Below are 11891 nucleotides of genomic sequence, written 5' to 3' on the forward strand. Positions count from 1 at the left end.
TGCCTGGTTTTTGTTTTTTTTTTGTCTACCCTGAACCTACAGCCAACCATCCAAGGGTTCATGAATAGTTTAACAAAGAAAGGGCAGAGCTATTGAGTAATCCAGGCTCATTAATTGTGCACTTGCCAGGAGGATCTGTCTTTAAATCATTAATGCAGGCAACATTTCTCTCTAGAGCCATCAATGTGATTCTACTGCCTGAAAAATGTGATAATGATGGATTTTCTTATCATTTTCCTTTTACTTTTTATTGGAACTTCAGAGACACAGGTATTTTATGCACACTGTTAAATACCAGGGCTAATCAATGGACTATAGATTTCTTAGGACTCTTAAATAATTGTGACAATGAACTAGGATTGATAGAATTACTGATTTAGTCTTTGATAATGTAGTTTGTTTTGTAAGTTTTTATTGCATGTTATTTGGTAAGTATTTCTGCTATAACAGATGTATATTTTTACAATAATAGGAAACACATTGTGGTAAATAGTACAGAGTTATGTAGTGAAGTGCTAACTTTACTTTTTTGATTGTGATGGACTTATTGTTTTAGCTTTCCTACATTTCAGAATTTTCAACACAGTCATCTATTTTTGGTGTTTTAGGCTGATGTTTCTAATGCTGTTCCTGGTACACGGTATGACGTAACCATCTCTTCCATTTCTGCTACAACATATAGCTCACCTGTTAGTAGAACAGTGACAACAAATGTGACAAGTAAGTATATGTTTTCCATTTTCTTTCTTTCTTTTTTTTTTTTTCTTACAAAGTATTTGAACCCTTTATAAATCTATTGGATGGAGCTATTTACATTGGCAATATGTGCATTGAATGCATGAAAACAGTTGAGTAATTAAAGCAGAGTGGAAACTTAAGAAAGTGATCTGTTTAGAACCTGCATTCTGCTGGGTCTTTATCTTCCTGTACTTTCAAGGAGCAAAGATAATTTTTCCATACTTGTTTGTGAAATGGATCAGAGACACTGTTAATGGTAATATTTAAATAATGCAAAACCATGAAAATAAACTCACTATACTTGCTCCAAAAGAATTACTCCATTTGTAAGGCTGGTTCTTGCTTCCTTAGTGTTTGTGTATAAACCTTGCATCAAGTGAGTGTTTCTGAAAAATGATTTGGCATTAAAACTATATTTGGCATGTAGTATTTAGTAACATTCCATTTTTCACATTCTTATAAAAGAATGTTTTTGGTATTCCCCATAGCATTTAATCATTTTTTCTCTTGGTAGCAAAGCTCTAGGGAGGATAAACTTACACTTACAAGACACTTAGTCTTTGGGAACTTTAAAAGTCTACAGTTTGTAAATATTTTTCTTACATATGTTTGTGAAAATACAATAACTGATTGATTGACCTTATAACAACATGCATTTTTTGAAAAATAGAACCGGGGCCTCCAGTCTTCCTGGCAGGGGAAAGAGTCGGATCTGCTGGGATTCTTCTGTCTTGGAATACACCACCTAATCCAAATGGGAGAATTATATCTTACATTGTAAAATATAAGGAAGTTTGTCCATGGATGCAGGCAACGTATACACAAGTTAGAACAAAACCAGACAGTCTGGAAGTTCTTCTTACTAATCTTAATCCTGGAACAACTTATGAAATCAAGGTAATTATTTTGTAAATAATATTAAAATATTTCATTCATTTTAAAAGTGAAGGAGTTTTATCCCAACAGGTCAAGCTTTTGCAGCAAGAAACTTGAAGAATGATCATCTGAATCATGTCCTCATTGCCCATCTGGGCTTTTAAAACTTGAACAAATGTTATATAGTCATTTTGTGTGTGTGTGTGTGTGTGTGTGTGTGTTTGTATTTATATAATGTATCTATTTTAGAAAGCATTATTTTAGTTTAAAAAATTAAAGTTTAATAGGTTTTATAAGCACATATATTCTACTTTTTAATCAAATTTGAAGTTAGCTTTGTAATTTTTCTCTTAATCTGCTTATATTTCCATATTGTTGTAATTTTGGATAATGATTTGAAGGTTTCTAAAGAACCAGTTTCTCAAACAACAACAAATTCAAATTGGTTCCATTCAACAAATATTTCCTGGATGCATATGATCTCTTTTATGTTTACAAAAATTTTATGCCTTTACAGCGCTAAATATACAAAATCTAAGAACACTTTATTAAAATATTAAAGAAGAGCATGTGAAAAACAGTCTTTTATGTTAGTTAGGCCATGTGAAAATGTTTACAGTTAAGAGACATGTGGTGATGCTAGTGGTAAAAAAATCCGCCTGCCTATGTAGGAGACACAAGGCGAACTGCAGTTTATGGGATCGCCAAGAGTTGGATATGACAGAGCAATACACACACATGGTATTTCCAGGGGGTAGTAAAGAATACAGGCATTTTCTCATCCCTCCCTGTTTTCAGTATAATGTCAATATATTCTTTAGTCTTGACTCAAGAGAAAAAGCTGTGTAAATATGTGATCATACATAACTGAGATGACCATCTAAACAGAAGAAATGATAAGAAAGAGACACTTGCCTGTTTTTAAAATGTAACTGCAAGTATGCCTATTTGCAGAATCAAATATCATAATAAAAGGAGAGTAGGCATACCAAGAGTATGCACCCCCCACATGACAAAAGAAAAATATAGATGCTTTTACTTATGCAGTGGTAAGAATCAAAGATTTGATGGCTCTTTCTCTGCAGAAACATGAGTTAAAGAGTAGGCAACCTTTTTCTAACTGACTCCTGAAAATTATTTGGCACAGATATTTTCTATCATAAGCTCATATTCAAATTAATTTATATGTTAAGATATACTATTCAAAATAATAGATTATCTTTTAATGTGATGTAAGAAGCAGTTACTGATAGAAAGGCAATTTAGCCAACCTCATTCTGCTTAGATCTTTTTTTACAGAATTTAAATTTTTATTCCTTTGAATTCTCTTATTTCAGGACTATAGGGAAGCCCCTATTCTCTTTTTTACCCTACACTTTATTAACCACTGTTGTAACTTTTATTCTGTTCAAATATATGTTAACCATTGCAGAATTTCAAAGGGCATTTGAAATGGTATATTTGGTATCTTCAGATGTCAATATCAAATCTACATGATATGGGGAAAATCCTGTTTAGTATTTTATATTGTTGTTTCATTTAGTATTCAGAATCATCTTATGACATTGATATATTGTTTCCATTTTAAAGTAAAGGAAAATAGGATAACCTTTTTATCTGAAAATTGCTAGAGCTTCAATTTAAACCAAGGCTGTCTGATTCCAGTTATGGCATTTGGAAAAGCTTAAGAGTTCTCATTTATGACACTTTCTGTCTATTCTAGCGTATTTGACTAGATATTTCAAGCCAAAATAGTTTCTATCTTTTAAATTCTAGGATATTTAGTCTAAATGATTAGCTATTTATTTTTAAAATTTTCCTAATTAGATTGTAAACTCTAAAGTCAGACACTGTGTTAATGGTCTCATGTTCATTACAGAAATAATCATGGTGTCTTAGAGAGAATATAGTAGAAAGAAACTGAGCTTTAGAAGTAAACACAACTTCAACTGAATTTGATTCTGCCACTTATTCCTGTGACATGAGGCAAGTTACTTGACCTCTCTCAACCAGTTTTCTCATATGTAGAATATTGACAATAATTCCTTGCACTTTGATTATGTGGATAAAATGAAATGTGTAAAATCCCTAGTCAATTTCTGAGTGTACAGAAGTTGCTTAATAAATAGTAACTGAAATTGTTACTGCTACTAATAGACATTAAACTTGATTATTAATTTCTCTATCAGGAATCTGAGAAATCTGTTGATTCAGACTATGTTGCAAATATTCACTTAAGGGAAATGGAAATACTTAATAGCTTTATATTTGCTTCTGCTTCGAGATTATTGTTAGGAATTAGAGGGGAAAGTATCTTTATCCTTTACCTTATGGACAAATCAGTTTTACTATTTCAGACCCTGTTTAATTAGCGTATAAAGCTTGAATGTAATTTTTGTGGTCTGTTTTAGGTTGCTGCCGAAAACAGTGCTGGCATTGGAGTGTTTAGTGACCCATTTCTCTTCCAAACTGCAGAAAGTGGTAATTTTCCTAAATCATTTATTCTGAATTAACTTAGTTAGGAGTTTTCATCATTTAAAATAAATAGGGATATAAAAAAATATGGCACTAAAATGCATAAAATTTTCAACAGCATGGCCATTCAATTACTTTTAGAGTCTTCTTGGATAGTGAATTTATTCATTAAAATATATATTATTCTTTCTGATGGTAAAAACACTAAGTGCTATCTTAGAAAACTTAAAAATACCCCCAAATACAAAAAAAACCCAAAATGAAAGTTATCCATTGCTGTGTTATATAAAAACATACATTTCTGGCTGATATTTTTTCTCCTATGAATATATGTCTTTGTGACTATATATTAGTGAAAATAGGCTTGTGCCATTTATGCAAATTTGCATCCTGCATTTTAAAATCAAATCATAGTATTATTATGACATTAGAGTTTTGGAAATATGGATTGTAATGGTTATCATATTATTCTATATCTTGCAGTCATTACCAAACCAACTTAAGCTACCTCCATTTTCCCAGTGACTGAGAATAAAAATTTGATATCATCCTTGATTGCAATCAGTCAGTAGTACTGTATAATCTATCAAGAAATCCTGCCAGCATTATATCAAAATATATCCTGAATCTAACCCCTATGTTAATCACCCTGTGTAATCTATCATCATTTCTTGCCTGATCACTTGAATGCCTCTTCATTGGTTTTCCCATTTCTAGCTTAGCTGCCTATAGTGTACTTTCCCCACAAGGGTCACATCACCTTTTAAAGCAGAAGCTAGACTACCATTCCCTCTCTCTTCCTAACATGGCTCCTGTCTCATTCAGAGCAAGAACCTGAGTCCTTCCCATGACCTACAGTGCTCTGGGTGCCCTTAACCCTCGCTGCATCATCTCTTCCTATTCTCCATCTGCCTCCATCCACTCCAGTCACACTCATCTTCCCACTTAGGGCCTTTTCTCTTGCTGTTCCTCCTGCCTGGAGTACCGCTTCACTAAATATCCACAGGGGCTTCCTCAACGGCTCAGCAGATAAAGAATCTGCCTGCATTGCAGGAGACGCAGGTTTAATCCCTGGGTCTGGAAGATTACCTGGAGGAGGAAGATGGCAACCCACTTCGCAGAGAGTCAGACGTGACTAAACAAACATCTATAGAACTCTCTGCCAAGTTGATGCAAATCTCACTTTACCTTTCCTGACTACACCTTCTAAAATAACCCCTGTTTCCTTCTATCCATCTTTATTGCCAACAAATTAATTTTTCTCCACTTGAATAGCTTGACATATAACACATTTATTTGGTTTTTATTGCATATATTAGCCTAGTAGAATATAACATTTGTGATAAAAATAAGCTGTTATGGAATGGAAGTAATTTATTTAGTTAGTAATTTGGCTGTATATTCATAACAGCAAATAGAAGCAATAAATAAAAAAGTAGTAAATAATGGCATCTCCAATCAACAGCAAATATTTTCAGTGAAGTTTATCTTCTAGTGGGATAAGATTAAAAAAAAATTTGTTACTAAGTAACAGATTGAAGTGTTAACTCGCTCAGTCCTGTACAGCTCTGCAACTCCATGGACTATAGCCCACGAGGCTCCTCTGTCCATGAGATTCTCCAGGCAAGAATATTGGAGTGGGTTGCCATTCCCTTCTATAGAGGATCCTTCCAACACAGGGATCGAACTCAGGTCTCCTGCATTGCAGGCAGATTCTTTTTTTTTTTCTTCAGGCATATTCTTTAAACCATCTGAGCCACCAGGGAAGCCCAAGTAATAGAGTAGAGAAGTGCTATAAAAAAGTTTCTATACTTCAGTTCAGTTCAGTCGCTCAGTTTTGTCTGACCCTTTGCGACCCCATGAACCATAGCATGCCAGGCCTCCCTGTCCATCACCAACTCCCAGAGTCCACCCAAACCCATGTCCATTGAGTCGGTGATGCCATCCAACCATCTCATCCTCTGTCATCCCCTTCTCTTCCTGCCCTCAGTCTTTCCCAACATCAGTGTCTTTTCAAATGAGTCAGCTCTTCTCATCATGTGGCCAAAGTATTGGAGTTTCAGCTTCAGTATCAGTCCTTCCAGTGAACACCCAGGACTGATCTGCTTTAGGATGGGCTGGTTGGATCTCCTTGCAGTCCAAGGGACTCTCAAGAGTCTTCTCCAACACCACAGTTCAAAAGCATCAATTGTTCTGTACTTAGCTTTCTTCATAGTCCAACTCTCACATCCATACGTGACCACTGGAAAAACCACAGCCTTGACTAGATGGACTTTTATTGGCAAAGTAATGTCTCTGCTTTTTAATATGCTGTCCAGGTTGGTCATAACTTTTCTCCCAAGGAGTAAGCATCTTTTAATTTCTTTGCTGAAATTACCATCTGCAGTGATTTTGGAGTCCAAAAAAATAAAGTCAGCCACTGTTTCCCCATCTATTTGCCATGAAGTGATGGGACTGGATGCCATGATTTTAGTTTTCTGAATGTTGAGCTTTAAGTCAACTTTTTCACTCTCTTCTTTCACTTTCATCAAAAGGATCTTTAGTTCTTCTTCACTTTCTGCCATAAGGATGGTGTCATCTGCATATCTGAGGTTATTGATATTTCTCCCAGTAATCTTGATTCAACTTGTGCTTCCTCCAGTCCAGCATTTCTCATGATGTACTCTGCATATAAGTTAAATAAGCAGGGTGACAATATACAGCCTTGATGTACTCCTTTTCCTATTTGGAACCAGTCTGTTGTTCCATGTCCAGTTCTAACTTGCTTCCTGACCTGCATACAGTTTTCTCAAGAGGCAGGTCAGGTGGTCTGGTATTCCCATCTCTTTCAGAATTTTCCACAGTTTACTGTGATCCACACAGTCAAAGGCTTTGGCATAGTCAATGAAGCAGAAATAGATGTTTTTCTGGACCTCTCTTGCTTTTTCAATGATCCAGTGGATGTTGGCAATTTGATCTCTGGTTCCTCTTCCTTTTCTAAAACCAGCTTGAACATCTGGAAATTCACGGTTCATGTATGGCTTAAGCCTGGCTTGGAGAATTTTAAGCATTACTTTACTAGCGTGTGAGATGAGTGCAATTGTGCGGTAGTTTGAGCATTCTTTGGCATCGCCTTTCTTTGGGATTGGAATGAAAACTGATCTTTTTCAGTCTTGTGGCTACTGCTGAGTTTTCCAAATTTGCTGACATATTGAGTGCAGCACTTTCACAGCATCATCTTTCAGGATTTGAAATAGCTCAACTGGAATTCCATCACCTCCACTAGCTTTATTTGTAGTGATGCTTCCTAAGGCCCACGGGACTTCACATTCCAGGATGTCTGGCTCTAGGTGAGTGGTCACACCATCATGATTATCTGGGTCATGAAGATCTTTTTTGTATAATTCTTCTGTGTATTCTTGCCACCTATTCTTAATATCTTCTGCTTCTGTTAGGTCCATACCACTTCTGTCCTTTATGGAGCCCATCTTTGCATGAAATGTTCCCTTGGTATCTCTAATTTTCTCAAAGAGATCTCTAGTCTTTCTCATTCTATTGTTTTCCTCAATTTCTTTGCACTGATCACTGAGGAAGGCTTTCTTACCTCTCCTTGCTATGCTTTGGAACTCTGCATTCAAATGGGTGTATCTTTCCTTTTCTCCTTTGCTTTTCACTTCCCTTCTTTTCACAGCTATTTTTAAGCCCTCCTCAGACAGCCAGTTAGCTTTTTTGCATTTCTTTTTCTTGGGGATGATCTTGATTCCTGTCTCTTGTACAATGTCATGAACCTCCATCCTTAGTTCATCAGGCACTTTGTCTATCAAATCTAGCCCCTTAAATCTATTTCTCACTTCCACTGTATCATCATGAGGGATTTGATATAGGTCATACATGAAAGTTCTATGCTTTTATATAACTATAGATATTTTGTATATTTAAAGATTAATATCTTCCATCAGTTCATTGCCAACGGGATAAACTGAAATGGGCCCTGTGTATCTCCAGAGGATTATTCAGTTGTCAGTGTTAAAAGAAACATGTGACAAGCTTTATGTCCAGTTCTTATTTGAGACCCCATTGAGAGAAGCAGGTGAATACATGCTGTATGCCATAGGAAGAATTAAGAGAAAATTCTAGAGTTTATTTAAAATTAGAAAGTAATGGTTCTTGAAGTCTTTTACTGATATTGAACCTACTTATATTCAGATTATTAGCACAATTAAAGTTGAGAAAACTATTATTTTTAAGATTAAATATTCATTAGGATATGAAAGACAATTTATGACTTACACTTTTAGGGAAAATATTTGGAATAATTTTTTAATTTCTTTACAAATAGTTTGATCTTTTTTAAAAACACTCATCTTGGTAAAGCCTGGTACATTATGATTTCAGATTATGATTTCAACTTGACAGCATTTTGAACTTTATATATTTTATATTTTGCTAACTGACATAATTTCTATAGTTATTCTCTCTTGGCAAATTATGATTTGGATAAACTAACACTCTAGGTTGGCATGGAAATAATCCTGGAATGGGAGTTTCATTCTGTTTCTGACTTGCTATGTTTTCTTGGAGAAATTACATAATCACATAATCACTTACCTTATCATTTTTAAAAAATGTTGAGGTTAAAATATAAACCTAAGTTTAGCTAAATCAGGTACATCCAATTTTCCCCCCCAAAGCTTCCTTTTTATTATTTATGTTATGCAGAACTCAAATTTAATGAAAATTTCTGTGGAATAAATAAATAAATAATAAATAAATAAATTTATTATTATTAAGCCAGAAATAATTTCTCTCTCCATGAATTAAAATACTCCTGAAGTATTCATACAGTTAGCCCATTATACCATTCTAAGCTGATATTACATCCACAAGTACAAAATCTCAACTTTTTAACTCCCCATGCAGCATTATTTCAGACAAATGTAGAATTTATTTTAGCTTTAAAATATTAGAAATATCCCCTGTACCTTCATTTTTAACTTGATGGATCCTTAGTAATGTAGGAAAATTCTTTATAGAAGTCTCTATATTTTATTTAGAAAGATTTTTTTCTGGTTCAAGAAAATGTATATTTTGTATAGCATACATTTTGAAAAGTTTTAGTTAGTTTCACATACTTGTATATTTACTTGCTTATCTATGACCTCAAAGTGTGTGAAAGGCCTATCTGTAAGATGATATGACTTTATAAATAGAATTTTTTGATACTTTAGTATCATATCTTTACTTGGAGCAAGATGGATAAATTCACACTATAAAAATCAAGAGATGATGGGATTTTGGTACCTAAAAATCCAGAGGTGGAAACTAGAATATTTAAAGTACATCAAGACCTGTCAGCAACAAAAAAGAGCCAGAATTAGTCTTCAGAAACCATCAAGTCAAAAAAAGAAAACATAGATTTTACTGGGGCAAAAATAGTGTAAAGTTAATAAGAAAACCTCTTTTTCACTAAATGTTGTTTAACAGATTTAATTAATTTTTATCGATTATATTGTTTGCTTTAAAAGATTTTGAAATCATACTTTGGAATTTATAAAGTTTGGTTACCTTATAAATTCAAATATTTCTACACTTGAGCAGATTCTCATGATTGCTAAAGTAGATTTGGAAATGTGCCAGCTTGTATGCAGTCTGCTATTAATATAAACTTCAGGCATTTTTACAAAATTTACATATTTTAGACAAAGAAATTTAAAACAATGATTAATATTAATGGCAAAAACTTTGGTTCTTATAGTTCTATAGCATTAAATATTTGACAGACTTTTTGTTTTATTATATTTTATCTACCCAAAAGAAATTTTAGTGCTAAATCTTTAGTATTAGAGAATTATCATATTGTCATTGTCCTTCTTAAGCTTTAATTCCGTTGATAAATTCCCTTGAAGAAAAAAATTTCTATCCATTATGTCATCCATTATTAATGATTAGTCATCATCCCAAATTGTTTTTTTTTGTTTGTTTGTTAAAATGCAGCTGTTGTTAAGTTTCTTATATACTACTCTTTAATTCATATCATTCACATACACCTCCTCTTCCCAGGGGCTAACTTTCTTACATACTTTATATGGCTTCCATTTTCAGATCACATCTTGATATTCCTCTCTACAGTGTACACCTAAACTCTAGTTATTTGATTTCTTAATACTCGGCATGTTTTATCTCAAACATCTTGTCTTTTTTTTTTCTTTTGGCAGTGACTTGTTATGGTTGTTCTGTATTCTAAAGGACATTGATTATTTACTTTGTCAGTTTCCTACAGTTAACCTTGAATTAATGGTCATCCCAACTAAAATAGCCTTTATGCAGATTACTAATATTTAATAACAAGGTATCATGAGTTCTGATTAAAGTTGATTTTGAGGGTGTATAAAGGTTAAAATATAGTAATCACAACCAATTGGTGGTATCCACTTTATATTAGACACTGGTTATTTACTTATACTCCAGAAATGTGATTTTGTGCAAATGGTTGGATAATTGTTTGAATTTGCCACTTCTTCATTATCTAAGAATTTGCTACTTCTTCATTATCTAAGGAATTTACATAATTCCAAAGTATATCAGATGGTAAGATAGTCATTATTCAAATTGGTATAACCACAAACAACTATTAATCTGATTGAATATCTTTCAGACTTATTTGAAATAGCTTATTGATGGATTTATTGACCTATTAATCCTGAAAAAAAGCTTATTTGCCTCTTAAACACAAGTCTGTGGGCCCAATTTCTAATTTGTTATTTAAAGCAAAATCAGTTTAAAAAGTATACCCAAGTATATATTTTAAGAAATATTACCCAAATAGACTTTATCCAGTGTATTACATATTTAATTTTATATAACATGGGAATTGTAACATCCTCGACTTATATAAATGTCATTATAAGTTTTATAACAATATTTTTCTTCTCCTTCAATCACTTACATGTCCCCAGCTCCAGGAAAAGTGGTGAATCTCACTGTCGAGGCCTTTAACTATTCAGCAGTAAACCTGATTTGGTATTTACCTCGGCAACCAAATGGCAAAATTACCAGCTTCAAGATTAGTGTTAAACATGCCAGAAGTGGGATAGTGGTGAAGGATGTTTCAATCAGAGTAGAGGACATTTTGACTGGGAAGCTGCCAGAATGTAATGTAAGTCTCATTGAATATTTTCTATGTCTCAAAAATTTTAGGCAAATTACATCTTGAAACTCCCAGCATCTGGATACTATATATTTTGCTAAAGTGATCATTAGCTATTTGATTACTTACAGTATCATATTATATACACTTGGCTATAGTCAAGGTAAAATAAGAGAAGAGTTTGAGAATTCAAGAGTGAGATATAAAAAAATCCCTTAGGGAGCTCTGGAAAGACTTGATAGGCATAGCATTAGTGATAGGCCTTGGAATAAGTAGGTGATTGTGTGAGGGTGGAGGATATTTTATAAGCCTTAAAGCAGGAAAGCATAAGATATCACTGGGAAAAAGATAATCCTTCCATGTGACAGGAGAGGAAGGGATCAAAATAGTAAAGTTTAAATTTGTGGAATTAGACTGGTTTTGTTGTATATTATCTTTAGTGAAGAATTTGTTACTACTCTAAGCACTGATGTGAAATCCTTGGAAATACTGTAATTATGCTTTTTTAAAATTAATGATGAAAAGACAAGATTACTTTTCTTTTAAATGCTTTAAGTTAATGGAAGTCACAAATATTTTTAATTTAGACATATTTCTAATATACTTAAGCATACACCCACATGTTCTTTTGGTGTTATCTTTTGAATACTTATGGGGGGAAATGATCATAATAGTA

General features: G+C 33.4%; 1 protein-coding gene across 2 annotated transcripts in view; it reads left to right on the plus strand.

Moving 5' to 3' along the window:
• Positions 1-170: 170 nt before the first annotated feature.
• The window catches only part of PTPRQ (protein tyrosine phosphatase receptor type Q), a 235648-nt gene continuing 223927 nt past the window's right edge, over positions 171-11891 (plus strand). For both annotated transcript variants that reach the window (XM_070454261.1, XM_070454262.1), the window contains exons 1-5: positions 171-270; positions 609-720; positions 1409-1635; positions 4026-4095; positions 11025-11224. In XM_070454261.1, coding sequence (XP_070310362.1) covers positions 214-270; positions 609-720; positions 1409-1635; positions 4026-4095; positions 11025-11224 — 666 coding nt within the window. In that variant the 5' untranslated portion in view covers positions 171-213. The remainder of the gene's footprint in view (positions 271-608; positions 721-1408; positions 1636-4025; positions 4096-11024; positions 11225-11891) is intronic.

Source organism: Odocoileus virginianus, chromosome 24 (assembly GCF_023699985.2).
Source record: "Odocoileus virginianus isolate 20LAN1187 ecotype Illinois chromosome 24, Ovbor_1.2, whole genome shotgun sequence".
NCBI lineage: Eukaryota > Metazoa > Chordata > Mammalia > Artiodactyla > Cervidae > Odocoileus > Odocoileus virginianus.